Here is a 20,010-nt window from a genome sequence, read left to right as displayed (position 1 = left end):
TTTTATTTTTTAATTAATTTTTTCATACTGGCCCCCCATGGGAATCGAACCCACAACCCTGGCGTTGCAAACGCCATGCTCTACCAACTGAGCTACCTCCCTGCCGGCCATTCCCTCCCCTACCCTGGGCCAATTGTGCGCCGCCCCATTGGTCTCCCGGTTGCGGCCGGCTACAGCAGAGCCTGGATTCGAACCAGGATCTCTAGTGGCACAGTTAGCACTGCGATGCAGTGCCTTAGACCACTGCGCCACTCGGGAGGTTAACCCACCCCTGCCCACCCTGTATAAAAATATAATTTCTTTTTGTCCTTTTCTCTCACGCTCATTGTCTTATTCCAGCCCTCTTGCACTTTCTGTCTTTCCATCGCTGGTGCCTCTCGCTCTCTCTTGCTCTGCTCTGAGAAGCATTCCTATCCCCTGCCTCAGGTTGCAGATTGCTGGTTGCTGGATTACAATGGATCCAGGGGGCGGACCCCTGATTGCACACAGCAGCCAATGGTCCTTAAGTCTGATTGGCTCCTGGGCAGGATGACACTGTGGATGAGAGCGTGGAGACAGAAAGAGAGAGTTGGAGAGCGAGAGAGAGAGAGAGCACGTGGAAAGCAAAAGGGAGAGAGCTTGGAGAGAGAGCGGAGAGAGACAAGGAGCGATAGAAGTAGAAACTTTACAAAGAAGGACAGCCAGTGTGGTTAAGAGGGAGCATGGACCCAAAGTAACTTTAGGGGAACTGATGCTCTGCAGGCAGTTACTTCCACAACTTTACCAAGTGGAATTTAGTGAGAGTGGAGAGAAAAGAAGGAGAAGAGACATAAGAGAAGAAGAAAAAAAGAGCAAAAACGGTCTAAAAAGGACAGAGAAATAAGGTAAGGTATGGAATTTTTTATATTTTGACTTCTCGGTAGAATGCTTTTCTACATGATCATCAATGAGAGATTTCAAGTAAATGCTTCAATAGGTGTTACTGTTGGGAAATTGCAGTCAATGACAATGGTTTCTCATATCCTTTTCTGCATGTTAAAATATTGAAAGAAAATTTTAATGCAGAAAAGGAAATGAGAAATCTGTGCAAAGTGAGACTAGCTAACTGAAGCTGTACCCTGTTTATAATGTATGTTCATATTGTACAGTATATTTAGTTGTCAAGAAAGGACTTGAGTAATATGAGGGGAGAGTATTGGTTTGTGAGAATGCTTGTGGCAAAGCACAAACTTGTAGAACTTGAATATAAACCTGGGCTCAAAATTGTATGGGGTCATTCAGTACACGTCTAGCCCTGTCGGCAATTCAAACACGCTGTATTTAAAGTCTGGACTTTAGTTTAGTATTCAAACCTCACACCTCAGTCACAGTGAAGGCTTTAATTTTTCAACATGACTTGGACTTTTTTCACTCCAATTCATAACCATTAAGCTGTCTACTGTCTTGTAAATCCGAAGCTGGGAAATAAGCAGGATTGACAAGTGTGCTCAGACATAGCTAGGGCACAAAGACATTGTGGCTACTATCCGTGTCAGAAGTTGGGCCGATTTAACGCTCATTTACAGAACTGAGTGACGCACATTATGCTGATGTGTTGCTGTGTAGTCTCGATAATAACTAACAACAGCGTCCCAGGGTTAGTAGTGCACTACATAGGGAATAGGGTAACATTTGAGATGCACACCCAGACGTTTTGACGCTCTACTCTCCTCCCAGTCATGCAGTCGTCTTTTTAAACAACATTCCAACACAGACAGACATGATAATAGAAAAGGAATCGCTAAATGCTCAAGCATCTATGCAGTGCAGAGAATAAATACATATCCTCTCTATCTTAACAACCTAGCCCTATATCTCCACCTGCAGAGATGTTTTGGAGTGATTCTGTAGGTCTATTAGTGTACTGAATAGGCCCTCTGCTGTCTGCAGGGCTCCATCCCAAATGGCACCCTAATCCCTATATAGTGCACTACTTTTGACTAGGGCCCTTGTTAGAAGTAGTGCACGATACAGGGAATATGATGCCTTTGGGATGCAACCCAGGACTCTGCTGGTTAATTTGTGTTGGAGTAACACTGATAGCAAACTTTCCCGATGACACTCATGCCCCGTGACATAATTTCCATGCACCAGTGGTTGTGATGAATGCCAGTTTGTGTGATTTAATTTGAGAGAGAGAGAGAGAGAGAGAGAGAGAGAGAGATTAAATGTAGCTACAGACAGATATCCTATAATTTTCACACGTGGCCCCTAGAACACATAGAGGCAGGAAGGTACATTCCAAATTTCAACTACTTTTAATAGTTTACGAAAATCTATAATTCTATAACTTTTCTTATGTTTTCTCAGTCTAGCATAGGTGGGAATATGGCCACCCACAACATGATGTTACCCATCAATACTGCCTTAAAGAACCCAGATACTGTACATCCATCTTTCTCAGGGGTCAAAGATGTGAAGTTTCTCAGTGGTGGCTACTTTCTCCACCATGCAAAATCAATTGTGGTTAACAAAGCAGCCAATGGTCCTTAGCCATGACGTATGTCCCTGTGGTTCCCCATGGGGGATTTTGCGATGCTGGCAGCCCCAACTCCGCCCCTCTTTCATGGTGACTCCATCATTAATGGTCCATTTAGGAATGGGGGTCCTCTTAGATAGGGGTGAATGGAGGATACGGACATGTCCACTGTGAAATCAAGCCTTATTAATGACCTAAAAGGCAGACCTGGGCCTACATAGGAAATAGGACCACACACAAAGTTGGGAGAAAGTCTGAAAGTTATCTCTTCAATAGGTAGGCCTACATTGTGACATATGTCTTCAACCACACACTGCTTCACCATATTAATATATCTGAAAGGTATCTAGTCAACAGATACATTGTTGACCACGCTGTTGTTACCACACACAGAATTGAGAGAAAGTCAAAGTTATCTGTTCAGTGTTCAATGGCTGCATTGTTGGAATGTTGTTGTTGATGGTTTGGTAAGCGTATAACTCTGTTTTGGACAAGTACACCACTGCTCCCGAGAAGGAAGTGCTCTCTCGATAGGAAGTAGGCAACCATCATACAAGATTTACTTTGTAAAAAATATATAAATAATTTTCATATGATCTGCAGCAGAACACAAAAGTTCACAGAGTCTGAGTAACTAAAGGCAGAGGGTTTTGTACAGTTCTGTTAGTTGTGATAGCCTTGTTTCATGTGTGGTGTTTTCCTCTTTAATAGGCCTAAGGGAAGGGGAGAGGGAAAGTAGTAGTGAACTACAAATTTGGTGTTGAAGGTATTTTTTTCGCCAAATAGTAGTGCACGGTCTTTAATGGCACCCTATTGGGACCTGGTCAAAAGTAGTGCACTATATAGGGAAAAGGGTGCCATGCTGACAGAATGACTGAGAATTTGATGACTCAACAATATGGTCCTTCAATTCCTCGAACACCAGCTGCTACTCCTGTTGATTGTTACATCCCCTCCTTGATTGACACACACATCAAATACACACACACACACACACGTAACAGTGTTGCTTCCGTCCCTCTCCTCGCCCCTACCTGGGTTTGAACCAGGGACCCTCTGCACACATCGACAACAGTCACCCTCGAAGCACCGTTACCCGTCGCTCCACAAAAGCCGCGGCGCTTGCAGAGCAAGGGAAACTACTACTTCAAGGTCTCAGAGCGAGTGACGTCACCGATTGAAATGCCACTAGTGCGCACTGCTATCTAGCTAGACATTTCACACCGGTTACACACACACAAACATGCATGAACACACACAAACACACACATAGACCGTGCAACAGGATGCTTTGAGAACGACTGAGATGATACACACATTTTTATAAGGCGAACTGTTCTCTTTGAAAGTTTAACTTTTACCATTCCCTACGAAATCCTCAAGTCGGTAGAAAATGTCATTGTGGTGGGAAAATACCTCCTCTTAAGTCTTGCAAAGCTTTCTCATATGATGTCTCCTCCACCCTCCTCATCCCTCCACCCTCCTCCTACCATACATCCATCCATTCCTCTGTTCATGACATGGGGCATCTTCTGTGGCAGGTCGTAAAGGCAGGAGCAGCAAGAGCAGCTGAAGAGACATCAGATTAGTCTGAGGGAATATGTGGAATGTTTAGCCAGTACAATTATGTTGCATGTCACCTCATCAGACACAACAAAAAGGAGGTAAAATGCAATGGGTGCATGCCCTGGCCTCTGCCAGGAGCAGCACATATACACACACACACACACACACACACACAGTAGTGAACCCTGAGAGGGAGGGGCTGGGGGGGTGAAGGGTTTAGCAAGGAGATAATTTGACTTCATAATGAACAACAGGGCCACTTGAATAGAAAGAATGGAGAGAGAATGGAGACAGACAGAATAGGGTAGGGCCAGGAGGGGCCCATGGGGGTCAGGGCTCACCCAGCCTGCAAGGGGCCCTCGTGGGGCTCTGAGTCCAAGATTACATCCCAAATGGCACCCCATTCCTTATATAGTGCACTACTTTTGAATCGGGCCCAATAGGGTGCCATTTGGTACACATCCCCTGAGTTGGAGGGCCAGGGTGGCTCATAGCCATATACCCCTCTCCTGTCAGGGGCTCTGTAACAATACCACCACGCCCAGCACCCTTCCCTAGCCACCAGTCTCTTTGTGACTTTTCAATAATGATTAACTGTGTTTGGAGATTCAGAGAGTGTCCACTGCGGCACAATGAGCTCTGTTACACTATATAATAGAGCTCAACATAGTCTCTCTTTCTCTGCTCTCCCTCTCTCTTTTTGTCCCCCCCCACACTTTCCATCTCTCTCTCCACGCCCACTGCTCTTTTCCCTTTCCCGTCTCTGCATTATCACGACGAATCTGTCTGTTTTCCACCCCGTGCAGCTTGTTAAAAGAGAGGGAATAGATTGTGGTGGAGGCAAACAGATGTGACCATCGCACTGATGAATGGAAAGAAAAACAAGAGTCATAAAGGCACAATTTGAGTAGAGCATATAAAAGACATTGATTTAAATGTAAAACATTACTTGAAATCAATACAAAACATCAACAAATCCACAGCACCATGAAATAATGATTGACCTTGCTTGCTCTGATTTATTGTGGGCTGTTTGAGTGCAGGAAGTATAACTTTGGCAAATAAACTTGACATGTAGAAATCAGTTATCAAGTCGGTGCCTACACTTGAGAAATGGTGGAAAGACTCTTGCTCTGTCTTTCTCACTCTCCAAAGCTCTCCACTTTCTCCTTGCCGAACTCTACTCTGTGGAATGATGTGCCACTTGTTGTATGTTGTCCTGTCAGGCAGTAGCGTGTAGTTCACGGTGTGAGGAGCATGTTGTACACGGCGTGAATGCTATGCAGACAGAAACACTCCAATCTCATGACATCACACCCTGAGGCCGTTAGCAGAAGGCAGACAGCGCACCTATCACCTCCTCTACTAAAGCAGCGGAAAGAGAGAGGGGAGAGGGAAAGAGGGAGAGAGATGGGAGAGAGAGAGAGAGAGGAGAACGGGGGAGAGAGTGCAGCAGGAAGAAACTGCAGCGCACCTCTCACCTACTCTATGACAGAAAATGGAAAGCGAGAGTCAGAAGTTTACATACACCTTAGCCAATACATTTATACTCAGTTTTTCACAATTCCTGACATTTAAACCCAGCAAAAAGTCCCTGTCTAAGGTCAGTTACGATCACCACTTTATTTTAAGAATGTGAAATGTCATAATAATAGTAGAGAGAATCATTTATTTCAGCTTTTATTTCTTTTATCACATTCCCAGTGGGTCAGACGTTTACATACACTCAATTAGTATCTGGTAGCATTGCCTTTAAATTGTTTAACTTTGGTCAAATGTTTCGGGTAGCCTTCCACAAGCTTCCCACATTAAGTTGGGTGAATTTTGGCCCATTCCTCCTGACAGAGCTGGTATAACGGAGTCAGGTTTGTAGGCCTCCTTGCTCGCACACGCTTTTTCAGTTCTGCCCACAAATGTTCTATAGATTGAGGTCAGGGTTTTGTGATCGCCACTCCAATACCTTAACTTTGTTGTCCTTAAGCCATTTTGCCACAACTTTGGAAGTATGCTTGGGGTCATTGTCCATTTGGAAGACCCATTTGCGACCAAGCTTTAACTTCCTGACTGATGTCTTGAGATGTTTCTTCAATATATCCACATAATTTTCCTTCCTCATGATGCCATCTATTTTGTGAAGTGCACCATTCCCTCCTGCACCAACGCACCCCCACAGCATGATGCTGTCACCCCCGTGCTTCACGGTTGGGAGGATGTTCTTCGGCTTGCAAGTCCCCCCTTTTTCATCCAAACATAGTGATGGTCATTATGGCCAAACAGTTCTATTTTTGTTTAATCAGACCAGAGGACATTTCTCCAAAAAGTACGATCTTTGTCCCCCATGTGCAGTTGCAAACCGTAGTCTGGATTTTTTATGGCAATTTTGGAGCAGTGGCTTCTTCCTTGCTGAGCGGCCTTTCAGGTTATGTCGATATAGGACTTGTTTTACTGTGGATAAAGATACTTTTGTACCGGTTTCCTCCAGCATCTTCACAAGGTCCTTTTGCTGTTGTTCTGGGATTGATTTGCACTTTTCGCACCAAAGTACATTCATCTCTAGGAGACAGAACGCGTCTCCTTCCTGAGCGGTATGACGGCTGCGTGGTCCCATGGTGTTTATACTTGTGTACTATTGTTTGTACAGATGAACATGGTACCTTCAGGCGTTTGGAAATTGCTCCCAAGGATGAACCAGACTTGTGGAGGTCTACATTTTTTCTGAGGTCTTGGCTGATTTCTTTTCATTTTCCGATGATGTCAAGCAAAGAGACACTGAGTTTGAAGGTAGGCCCTGAAATACATCCACAGGTACACCTCCAATTGACTCAAATGATGTCAATTAGCCTATCAGAAGCTTCTAAAGCCATGACATCATTCTCTGGAATTTTCCAAGCTGTTTAAAGGCACAGTCAACTTAGTGTATGTCAACTTCTGACGCACTGGAATTGTGATACAGTGAATTATAAGTTAAATAATCTGTCTGTAAACAATTGTTGGAAAAATTACTTGTCATGCACAAAGTAGATGTCCTAACCGACTTGCCAAAACTATAGTTTGTTAACAAGACATTTGTGGAGTGGTTGAAAAACTAGTTTTAATGACACCAACCTAAGTGTATGTAAACTTCCGACTTCAACTGTACATGCTTTAGATAAGGCAGCCAGAGAGAAATAAGAGAAGTTACCGCTGTTCTTAGAATTTGGGGGGAGGGAGAGAGGGAGAGGTGTCTGCAACCTTTTTTAGTATAATAACTACTTTTTAAAAGAATGATGTGCCAGCTACAAATATATTTAGCATTGAAATACGCACATTATTTTCTCCCCTGCAACTCTTCCCCAGGTCTTTGCTGTATAATATTTTTTATAATGGTTAATCAACAATTGTAAGTTGAACCCTATAAAATGCATTACATTTTTTCCCAAATTCCGTTTTCTCTGTTGTATTTTTCGTGGTTTTGAATTGTTTTCTTTTTTTTTTGCTCAAAATATTACAATTTATATAGAGAAACAACACAGTTGGATATTCAGAGTGCATGTAAATGTGTACATCACATCACCAGACCGTTGTCTGGGCGATAAAACAAAGTGTAATTTCCCTTTATTTGCGCACCTAGCGAGAGCGGACTGTTTTTGGCTAGCAATGTTTCTGTACTGCACACATCATGGCAGAATTCGCAAAACAAATGTGAACTTGACTGATACAAATAATCATGATATCATTGTCATGTAGGCCTACTTTATTTGTGAAGTGCAGTAATACCTAACAATACACAACAATACACACAAATACAAAAAATTGAAAGAAAGGAATTAAGAAATATCAGAACGAGCAATATCAGAGTCCATAATAAATATGTATACTGTATGATGGTGTGTGTATAGACTTTATGGACAGTATATGAATAGAAAATGTGTGTACAGCAGTAGTTATATAGGATGAGCCTTGACTAGAATACAGTATATACAGTGAGGGAAAAAAGTATTTGCCCACTAACAAAGACATTGTGACGTCACGAGAGGCTACACAGCTTTCAGCGGGATTGCTCAAGTAGTGCAAGGAGACAAGGTTCAAACAAAACAAGGATTTTATTATAGGTCTTGGGAAATTAACGAAAATATAACAAAATTCTGTTCTCTTGTGGCTCTTTAAGGGTTAACAGTTCAGGGATGTCTCTTCCACATCCAAAATCATAATTCTCACTCGCTCAGATAACTTTTCCCCAGCCTTACTGTAGTCCACGTTGCAGCTAGTGGCCAACCCAGCAAAAAGTCCTTCCAAATGTCTCTCACGTATTTCCACAGGTGCATATATCCAAAGGTGAGTATTTCCCAAAGGTAAGTATCTCCAAATCCTTATATTCCTCATGGAAGTGGACGTGCAGCACTCTTGTCCTCCCGAGAGCCCAGCTTGGAGACTGTGTCTCTTCCCTTCCCAAACCTTCAGCTCATCAGCTCCTCATTTGTTTCAGCTGCGTGGGAAGATTGGCCATAGAGGGGTGGAGTTCCCGACCATACCAGCAGATGGAGCCATAGCTGTCTGGGTTTGCAGCCACCTCAGGGGGATGTAACGTCCCTCCAGGACACAGCCTCTCGTGACATCACACATCCCCCTCCTCGGGACCGACGTCCTCGTCGGGTAAAGGCAGCGAAGAAGGCATCACGCCGGAGAGGGCGTCTGCATTGCCGTGGTGCTTGCCAGACTGCTCTCTCTTCAACTCCTCCAACTCTAGGACCAGGGACTCAGCCTCCTGTTGTCTCTCCTTGAGTTTCTTACTGAACGCATCAGCCTTGGTTTTAGCAGAGTTTAGCTTCTGTTGAGCAGCTTTCAGTTCCTTCTCTCTCTCTGCCTCCGCATTCTTCATCTTGTTCTCCAACACCTTGTACTTCTCCTCTGCCTTCTTCTGGACCTCCTTACTACTGCGCAGGGTCTCCTCACACTCCTCGATGGTCCTGCGCAGCCTCTCCAGCTCCTCCGGTTGCTTAGGGAAGGAGCTCTGTTGGAGTTTAGCCTGGAGGATATCTAACTCTTCTGTCTTCATGTCTAACTGTTGCTTTAACAAACGATACCTCTCAGCGGTCCCCTTCAGACCAGACAGTTCTTTGTCCAGATTCTGTAGCTCCGTCTCTGTGTCGGTCTGGGCACCTGCCATCCCTATCAGAGCCCGGGCGGGAGTGAGTAACTCGGAGGATTGCACCGGAGCCTTCCCAGGATGAGTCTTGCCTCTCCGTTTCCGAGGTACTCGGGTTATCCTCTCCTGAGACTCTCTCCAGAGTGGGTAAAAGGCTGGGCAGTCTCGTCCAATTAGGACAGGGACGGGGAGGGAATCAACCACCCCCGCCGTCGTGTGTATGGTTCCCCGTGTGCTGGTCATTGTAAGTTCAGTCATGGGGTATTCTCTGGTGTCTCCATGGACACAGGAAACTGGGAGGACTTTCCCCGGGGTCAGACACGTTGGGCCCACCAAATCCTTACGCACCAGGGTGGCCCGGCTACCAGAATCCAGTAAGGCCTCCACATCATGGTGATTCACAGTTACCGGGCAGGTGGGGGTCGATCTGGGCCGCCATCTACGACTCCCAAGAGCGAGGCAAAACGGTGTGTGGGTGCTGAGCTGGAGGACTCCGCAGTGGGCATAGGTTCATCGGCTGGTTTCCCACACTGCCAGGAGATATGTCCCATCTCCCCACACCGGTAACACTGTCGAGTTTCCCCCTCCTGGTGTACTCTTCTTGGACCCGCCTGGTTTCTGGCTCCCCCTGGAGCCGGGATAAGTCCTGACGTGGCTGGGTTCGAGACCTTGGGGGTCCTTTGGACGGGTTCTTCCCATTTGTGGTGGGGCCGCACTCCTGGGGTCTTTTCGGGAAGCATTCAGCATCTCCGCTGTGGCCTGGTACTTTTCCACAGCTTCCACGGTCAGATCAGCCGTGGTCAAGGCCTGTTGACTGATGAACCGTTTTGCCTCATAAGGCAGGGCGCGTAGGTAACGATCCACCACAACGGCCTCCACCACCGCCGCTGCTGTATTCCTCTGCGGATCCAGCCATTTCCTTGCGATTCGGACAAGTTCATGCATCTGCGCCCGAGGAGGTTGGTCTGGTTGGAAGGTCCTGCTGTGAAAGCGCTGGGCCATACCAAACTTTGTGAGTCCATATCTGCTGAGGATCTCAGACTTCAGGGCATCATAGTCAGTAACCTGGTCAGGGCCCAGGTCCCGGACAGCATTCAGCGATTCCCCGGTTAGAAAGGGGGCTAACAGACCAACCCACTGTTGCTTGGGCCAGGCTTCCCTAGTGGCCGTGGCCTCAAATGCATGCAGGTATGCCTCAATGTCATCGGTAGCTCCCATCTTAGATATAAAGTCACTTGCCTTTATTGGGCGGGTATTTTGGACAACCCTCTGTCTCTGCAACTGCAATTCCTCTGCCTTCAGAAGGTTGGCTTTCTTTTGCTCCTCCAAGAGAGCCACGTTTGCTTGCATCTGGGCGTGCTGGCCAGCAACAAGGGCTTTCAATATGTCCTCCATTTCAGTCGGCGGGGAGCCTACGGCCAACTTGGAAAACTGGGTGATCAAACCTTCGGTATCCTCCTCTGACATGCACTATTAACGCTTGAGCGTGCCCGTATTCTCCACCATCTGTGACGTCACGAGAGGCTACACAGCTTTCAGCGGGATTGCTCAAGTAGTGCAAGGAGACAAGGTTCAAACAAAACAAGGATTTTATTATAGGTCTTGGGAAATTAACGAAAATATAACAAAATTCTGTTCTCTTGTGGCTCTTTAAGGGTTAACAGTTCAGGGATGTCTCTTCCACATCCAAAATCATAATTCTCACTCGCTCAGATAACTTTTCCCCAGCCTTACTGTAGTCCACGTTGCAGCTAGTGGCCAACCCAGCAAAAAGTCCTTCCAAATGTCTCTCACGTATTTCCACAGGTGCATATATCCAAAGGTGAGTATTTCCCAAAGGTAAGTATCTCCAAATCCTTATATTCCTCATGGAAGTGGACGTGCAGCACTCTTGTCCTCCCGAGAGCCCAGCTTGGAGACTGTGTCTCTTCCCTTCCCAAACCTTCAGCTCATCAGCTCCTCATTTGTTTCAGCTGCGTGGGAAGATTGGGGGTGGAGTTCCCGACCATACCAGCAGATGGAGCCATAGCTGTCTGGGTTTGCAGCCACCTCAGGGGGATGTAACGTCCCTCCAGGACACAGCCTCTCGTGACATCACAACATGATCAGTCTATAATTTTAATGGTAGATTTATTTCAACAGTGAGAGACAGAATAACAACAAAATAATCCAGAATAATGCATGTCAAGAATGTTATAAATTGATTTGCATTTTAATGTGGGAAATAAGTATTTGACCCCTCTGCAAAACATGACTTAGTACTTGGTGGCAAAACCCTTGTTGGCAATCACAGAGGTCAGACGTTTCTTGTAGTTGGCCACCAGGTTTGCACACCTCTCAGGAGGGATTTTGTCCCACACCTCTTAGCAGATCTACTCCAAGTCATTAAGGTTTCGAGGCTGACGTTTGGCAACTCGAACCTTCAGCTCCCTCCACAGATTTTCTATGGGATTAAGGTCTGGAGACTGGCTAGGCCACTCCAGGACCTTAATGTTTTGGATCATTGTCATGCTGGAATACCCATCCACGACCCATTTTCAATGCCCTGGCTGAGGGAAGGAGGTTCTCACCCAAGATTTGATGGTACATGGCCCCGTCCATCGTCCCTTTGATGCAGTGAAGTTGTCGTGTTCTCTTAGCAGAAAAACACCCCCAAAGCATCATGTTTCCACCTCCATGATTGACGGAGGGGATGGTGTTCTTGGGGTCATAGGCAGCATTCCTCCAAACACGGCGAGTTAAGTTGTTGCCAAGTCCAGGACCTTAATGTGCTTCTTCTTGAGGCACTCTTTTGTTGCCTTGGCCGTGTGTTTTGGGTCATTGTCATGCTGGAATACCCATCCACGACCCATTTTTAATGCCCTGGCTGAGGGAAGGAGGTTCTCACCCAAGATTTGACGGTCCATCGTCCCTTTGATGCAGTGAAGTTGTCCTGTCCCCTTAGCAGAAAAACACCCCCAAAGCATAATGTTTCCACCTCCATGTTTGACAGTGGGGATGGTGTTCTTGGGGTCATAGGCAGCATTCCTCCTCCTCCAAACACGGCGAGTTGAGTTGATGCCAAAGAGCTCGATTTTGGTCTCATCTGACCACAACACTTTCACCCAGTTCTCCTCTGAATGATTCAGATGTTCATTGGCAAACTTCAGACGGGCCTGTATATCTGCTTTCTTGAGCAGGTGGACCTTGCGGGCGCTGCAGGATTTCAGTCCTTCACGGCGTAGTGTGTTACCAATTGTTTTCTTGGTGACTATGGTCCCAGCTGCCTTGAGATCATTGACAAGATCCTCCCATGTAGTTCTGGGCTGATTCCTCACCGTTCTCATGATCATTGCAAATCCACGAGGTGAGATCTTGCATGGAGCCCCAGGCCGAGGGAGATTGACAGTTATTTTGTGTTTCTTCCATTTGCGAATAATCACACCAACTGTTTTCACCTTCTCACCAAGCTGCGTGCCTATGGTCTTGTAGCCCATTCCAGCCTTGTGTAGGTCTACAATCTTGTCCCTGACATCCTTGGAGAGCTCTTTGGTCTTGGCCATGGTGGAGAGTTTGGAATCTGATTGATTGATTGCTTCTGTGGACAGGTGTCTTTTATACAGGTAACAAGCTGAGATTAGGAGCACTCCCTTTAACAGTGTGCTCCTAATCTCAGCTCGTTACCTGTATATAAGAAACCTGGGAGCCAGAAATCTTTCTGATTGAGAAGGGGTCAAATACTTATTTCCCTCATTTAAAATGCAAATCAATTCATAACATTTTTGACATGTGTTTTTCTGGATTTTTTTGTTATTATTCTGTCTCTCACTGTTCAAATAAACCAACCTTTTAAATTATAGACTGATCATTTCTTTGTCAGTGGGCAAACGTACAAAATCAGCAGGGGATCAAATACTTTTTTTCCCCTCACTGTACATATGAAGTGGGTAAAACAGTATATACACTGAGTGTACATAAACATTAGGTTTTCCATGATACAGACTGCCCAGGTGAAAGCTATGGAATGTCACCTGTTAAATCCACTTCAATCAGTGTAGATGAGGGGAGGAGACAGGATTTTAAAGCCTTGAGACAATTGAGACATGGATTGTCTATGTGTGCCATTCAGAGGGTGAATGGGCAAGACAAAAGATTTAGGTGCCTTTTGAACGGGGTATGGTAGTAGGTGCCAGGTGCACCATTTTGAGTGTGTCAAGAACTGCGATGCTGCTGGGTTTTTCACGCTCAACAGTTCCCTGTGTGTATCAAGAATGACATCCAGCCAACTTAATACAACTGTGGGAAGCATTGGAGTCAACATGGGCCAATATCCCTGTGGAATGGTTTCGACACCTTGTAGATTCCATGCCCAAACGAATTTAGGCTGTTCTGAGGGCAAAAGGGGGTACAACTCAATATTAGGAAGGTGTTCATAATGTTTTGTACACTCAGTGTAAACATTATTAAAGTGACCAGTGTTTAATGTCTATGTACATAGGGCAGCAGTCGATAAGGTGCAGGGTATAGTACCGGGTGGTAGCCAGCTAGTAACAGTGACTTGGTTCAGGGCAGGCTAGTGGTGACTATTTAACAGTCCAATGTCCTGGAGATAAAAGCTATTTTTCAGTCTCTCGGTCCCAGCTTTGATGCACCTGTACTGTCTCTGCCTTCTAGATGTTAGTGGGGTGAATAGGCCATGGCTCGGGTGTCTGAGGTCCTTGAGGATCTTATTGGCCTTCCTGTGACACCAGGCACTGTAGATGTCCTGGAGAGCAGGCAGTGTGTCCCCTGTGATGCGTTGGGCTGACCGCACCACCCTCTGGAGAACCCTGCGGTTGCGGACGGTGCAATTGCCAAACCAGGCGGTGATACAGCCCGACAGGAGGCTCTCAATGGTGCATCTGTAGAAGTTCATGAGGGTCTTAGGGGCCAAGCCGAATTTCTCCAGCCTCCTGAGGTTGAAGAGGTGCTGTTGCTGTTCCGCCTTCTTCACAACACTGTCTGTGTGGATGGGCCATTTCAGGTTGTCCGTGATGTGCACGCCAAGGAACTTCAAGCTTTTCAAACAGTCAACTGTGGCCCCTTCAATTTGAATGGGGGCGTGCTCTCTCTGTTGTCTCCTGAAGTCCATGATCAGCTCCTTCATTTTGTTGACATTAAGGGAGAGATTATTTTCCTGGCACCACTCCGCCAGGGCGTTCACCTCCACCCTGTAGACTGTCTTGTTGTTGTTGGTAATCAGGCCTACCACACGCCGGGAGCGTGCAGTGTCTGATATTTGTGAGATGTGTTTATGACAGTTTGCAATGGAACTCGTGAAAAATGTACTTTCAGATTTGTTTGGCGAGCTTCTTGTGGGCTGAGAGCTACTGGTAGCTTGCGATCTACCTGTTGGAGCCCCTTGGTCTAAGCACAAAACAATGAATGGGGAAGGAAGAAGCTAAATGGAGAAGGGTTTAGTGTTCAAGCCGGTATCAGAGTTTAACATCATGCCTGGCCCCTCTCAGTTTAACCCTTAGCCCCTAGTGGATGAACCTCTCCCCCATCTCTTTTCTCTTCTCTCCCCTCTCCGCTCCTACTCTACACACACCTCATCTGCAGTGTGAGAGACTCCAGCCATTGAGTTTTAATAAAGCTCTCTATCTCTCTACCACACACACACGCGCACACATGCATGCACTTCCACCTCAAATACGCACACACACAGACGCAAGCACACATATACACACACACACACAACATTATCACTCATAGTTTCAGAGAAGAACAAAACAGCAACGGAGCTTACAGACCAAGGACATTAGTGTCATGACACAACAATGACAGCTACATTTGGAAGGGTTTGAAATTAATCTCTGCTCTCTCTTTTCTCTAGCCATTTGAGGACCATCCCAGGACACAATAGATAAAGGCATATCATCGGTGGGTCACTGGATCCCTAAAGAAAACACAAAACCCTACTTTAAAAACAACAATTTGGTTTGTGGTTGAGTATCCATCATGGGATATCGAATTCACCACCATCTTGGGGGTGGAAGGCCTGTCTACATCCTACTACTCCCACTAGCTCTAGCCCTGCTGACCCTGTTGTCTGAGGCCCAGGGTCGTATGGATAGAGCCAGGACAGAGGAGGAAAGTAGAGCAGGGCTGTTGAGGAGGGTGAAGAGAGGCTGGGTATGGAACCAGTTCTTTGTGCTGGAGGAGTACACTGGACTGGAGCCGCTATACATCGGAAAGGTGAGTTGGCGCACACACACATGCATGAACACACACACACAAACACACTGAATAAATAAATGTGTTAACTGCATGTCACTTTGGATGAAAGCATCTGCTAAATGCCCACCATCATTACTATTGAACTGTTTGATGACAGCTCTCAACTTTTCAATCAATGTCGTCGTGGTCGGCTGGACGTGGTCTCTGATGGCTGCAGGGTTTATCATCATTGATAAAATGTTCAATCCACTTTAACACTTGAGTGGTCAAGGTATCCTCTTGTGCCAATGAATCTCTGTCTGCCTCCCAAATGGTACCCTATTCCCTATGTAGTGCACTACTTTTGGCGAGGGCCCATAGGGTTCCCATATGGCCATGGTCAAGAGTAATACACTATGTAGGGAATAGGGTGCCATTTGGGACACAGCCTTTGCCTATACAGTACATGCCACACTAGTTTCTATGGAGCAGTAGTGTGGATGAGTGTCTAGAGTATCTTTCGTTCCATTTACTTCACACTTTCCTTTTTGTCTGAGCCTATCTAACAAAGCAGAGGAAACCCTCTCAGTGTGAAAGGTGTCTAGCCAGGGGTTAAACTTTAGATTTGTAGATGGTGGAACTGTTCCAAAAAAGGACTGTATTCCATGTTCTATTCTTTTCTTTTACAGAAATCTTCTGAACCATCACCTTGTGACGTGAAACAATGAAGTAGTGAAACGTCACAAATTCAGTAAAGTCAAATAATAGCATAATATATTCATATTCAGTCTGTGTCCCAAATGGCACCCTATTCCCTATAGTGCACTACTTTTGACCAGGGCCCATAGGGGTAAAGTAGGGTGCTTATTGAGAATCTACAGTATACAGAGACTGGGTTGTCACCTCGCCACACACACATGATAATTGTAACCATCGTCATGACAACAAAGGTGTGTGTGTGTGTGTGTGTGTGTGCTTCAAACGCACCTCAAAATACTTTCTAACCTCTGACCCCTAACCTCTGACCTGTGACCCCCACAGCTCCACTCAGACATGGACCTAGGGGATGGCTCAATCAAGTACATACTATCAGGAGATGGTGCGGGCACCACCTTCACCATTGACGACAGTACGGGGGACATCCATGCCATCAAGAGGCTGGACCGCGAGGTCAAGGCCCAGTACCTGCTGCGAGCCCAGGCCTGGAACAGACAGACAGATCGACCCCTAGAGCCCGAATCTGAGTTCATTGTCAAGATCCAGGACATCAATGATAATGAACCTAAGTTCCTGGATGGGCCCTACCAAGCCACCATACCTGAGATGTCAACCATAGGTGAGTCAGTAGAGATTGTAGTAGTCGGAGACATAGGTTGAGTCCTGATTCCCCACCCTTCTCCAAAAGTGTGCACTTGCACACTGTCTTGAATGGATTTTACAATAGTGGAAACTCCCTCAAGCAAATGGTTACACCAATGTTTTTAAATCCATGACAGTGTGCAAGTGCACATTGTGGGAGAATTGGCACATAAAGCCACAGTGTGCATCTAAAATGGCAGCCTATTCCCTATATAGTGCACTACATTTGGTCAGGACCATTTCAGAAACACAGCTAGAGAGTGTAGCTGGACGTCATGCTGCTGCCTCTAAATGTTTCATTCATTCATTCATGAACAGTCTTTGCATTAGTTTTAGTTCTAGTAGTTCAGTTAGCAAACTCTGTTTTTCTATTATACAGTATGTCTCTGTTGTGCTGGTTATTCACAGCAGTGTGTTTCTGTGAGTAGTGTACGTTGGGAAGGAGATGAGGATGTTTGGTTACGTGCACACAATAGCCAAGATAATTATGTCTTTGCAATATCGTCATTATGCCATCAAAATGATGTCTCTGCTTACACACTTCACCAGTGGAATACAATATTTATAAATCCACCAGTGAGTGCAGATACTTTGAGGCGGAACATAACTCCACAGTTACCCCTAATAGCCTACACCCATCGGCAACACTGAAGCAGTTTTATGCAGATGGAACAATCCTTTTTGTAAACAGACCTTGTTGAAATAACCATATAGAAACAGAATGAGTCATTCCAGTTGTGTGGAAATAATTTTGCTCACCAAGTCACTCTCTTTCTACTTCTCCCTTCCTCCCTCCTTCCCCAGGCACTGAGGTGATTCGGCTGACCGCTACAGACGCTGATGACCCTACATATGGTAACAGTGCCAGGGTGGTCTACAGCATCCTGCAAGGACAGCCATACTTCTCTGTGGAGCCCAAGACTGGTATGTAAGCACAGGGGAACCAACACCAAAAGTGTCCAAAACATCGTCAGACCTTGTTACGTTCTCCCCTCGGGTGTAGTTCATCTGAGGAGGAGACGTAAATGCCTGTGCCTGCGCACACAAGGTAAACTAGATGGATGGGGAAGAAATGTGGGGTGTCATGAACTAAAATAACCAGACAACATCCAGATCTCAAGATTAGCCCTCGGGGGACGTTTAGTAAGCTACTTAAAATATACAACGCCCATACAGAAACTGTATTGAAACAAAAATCTATCAAACAAACCAGGGAAGGTAAGAGAAGGCAATATTTGGGAACGGGGTCCAATTAATGAAAATAAACAAAAGGTCCCTCTTCTACACACCTAAACCTTCCAATCACACTCTAACCCTAACCCACTTTCCTGCCTGTTTACCAAAAAATACAGGGGTGACACCCGCCCGGCTAACCTAGTGTATAAAACAATGGGTTATCTACGTGGGAATGTACACCCATGGGCAGATCTACCTTTCCCTTCTCCAGGACCTAGGTAGGGTGGAGTACATCAGGAGGACAGGCTGGAACACAAACAAAGATACATTAACACAGCCAAACAACAAGTGTCCTCTCCCCTCCTCTTCGAGCTCACACGGCAAACAGGTATACTCTCATCAATTAGCCACAGCTGCCAGGACTGCGGACCGAAGCCACGCCCACCATCGTCAGCCGCAACTCAGCCCAAATGTAATGCCCAGAACACACAAACACACTACACAGGAAAATGGGGAGAAAGAAAAACACGTCACACGTAACAGACCTGCATTAACAATAGTAGTTACAATGGATGTGCTTTAGTTATGTTAGTAGACTTCCATGTTTTGGCACAGAGATGAGGCACTCCCGTCTTCTCCTCAAGGAAACAAACACACACATAAAGGCTGAATGTAATACAATAGAGTTTGAACGTAAACTCATATGGCACATATAGACAGGGTTAAGAATACCCTCTTGTGGCTGCCAATGGTAACAACTGGCAAATCCAAAATGAATGGGCAAATACAGTAGCTACAGCAGAGTTCCCCAACTGGCGGCCAGCAAGCTGAATTTGGCCTGCGGTTGATTTTATTTGGCACACCAAGTTTTTATATTTGAGATTCTTCAAAGTAGCCACCCTTTGCCTTGATGACAGCTTTACACACTCTTGGCATTCTCTCAACCAGCTTCTCTTGGAATACATTTCCAACAGTTTTGAAGGAGTTCCCACATATGCTGAGCAGTTATTGGCTGCTTTTCCTTCACTCTGCGATCCAACTCATCCCAAACCCTCTCAATTGGGTTAAGGTCAGGTGATTGTGGAGGCCAGGTCATCTGATGCAGCACTCCATCACTCTCCTTCTTGGTCAAATAGCCATTACACAGCATGGAGGTGTGTTTTAGGTCATTGTCCTGTAGAAAAACAAATGATAGTCCCACTAAGCACAAACCAGATGGGATGGCGTATCGCTGCAGAATGCTGTGGTAGCCATGCTGGTTAAGTGTATCTTGAATTCTAAATGAATTCTAAATATACAGGAGACCATCTCACACTGAGAGGGTCTCCTGTATATTTATTGTTGGACATAAAGACTGTAAAAACACCAGCAAATCAGCTCCAAGTGATTTATAATTTTGGAAATATGTTCAAAAGAATTCCCACACATAATGGAGACATACAGAGCATTAGGAAATTATTCAAACTCCTTCACTTTTTCCACATTTTGTTACGTTACAGCCTTATTCTAAAATGAATTTCCTCATCAATCTACACACAATACCCCATAATGACAAAGCGAAACAGATTTTGAGACATTTTTGCAAATGTATAAAAAATAAACAACAGAAATACCTTATTTACATAAGTATTCAGACCCTTTGCTATGTGACTCAAAATTGAGCTCAGGTGCATCCTGTTTCCATTGATCATCCTTTGAGATGTTTCTACAACTTGATTGGAGTCCACCTGTGGCAAATTCAACTTATTGGACATGATTTGGAAAAGCACACACCTGTATATACAGTGCTTTGCAAAAGTATTTATCCTCCTTTGCGTTTTTCCTATTTTGTTGCATTACAACCTGTAATTTAAAAGGATTTTTATTTGGATTCAATGTAATAGACATACACAAAATAGTTCAAATTGGTGAAGTGAAATGAAAAAATTACTTGTTTCAATAAATTCTAAAAAATAAATAACGGAAAAGTGGTGCGTGCATATGTATTCACCCCTTTCGCTATGAAACCCCTAAATAAGATCTGGTGCAACCAATTACCTTCAGAAGTCACATAATTAGTTAAATAACGTCCACCTGTGTGCAATCCAAGTGTCACATCATCTGTCACAAG

At 45.2% G+C, this 20,010-nt stretch overlaps 1 protein-coding gene across 2 annotated transcripts in view; it reads left to right on the top strand.

The window, feature by feature from the left end:
* The first annotated feature begins 587 nt into the window (after positions 1-587).
* Positions 588-20,010, top strand: part of LOC121569823 (cadherin-20) — a 44,329-nt gene continuing 24,906 nt past the window's right edge. Inside the window, exons 1-4 of one of the 2 annotated variants that reach the window (XM_041881041.2) lie at positions 588-863; positions 15,043-15,404; positions 16,407-16,701; positions 17,529-17,648. In XM_041881041.2, the coding sequence (XP_041736975.1) occupies positions 15,168-15,404; positions 16,407-16,701; positions 17,529-17,648 (652 nt within the window). In that variant the 5' untranslated portion in view covers positions 588-863; positions 15,043-15,167. Of the gene's footprint in view, positions 864-14,599; positions 15,405-16,406; positions 16,702-17,528; positions 17,649-20,010 lie in introns of those variants that run through there. The other variant, XM_045221442.1, reaches the window with a different exon arrangement.

This window comes from Coregonus clupeaformis, chromosome 7, assembly GCF_020615455.1.
Source record: "Coregonus clupeaformis isolate EN_2021a chromosome 7, ASM2061545v1, whole genome shotgun sequence".
Lineage (NCBI taxonomy): Eukaryota > Metazoa > Chordata > Actinopteri > Salmoniformes > Salmonidae > Coregonus > Coregonus clupeaformis.
The sequence above is the reverse complement of the archived record's forward strand: the minus strand, read 5'-3'. Positions and strand labels throughout refer to the sequence as shown.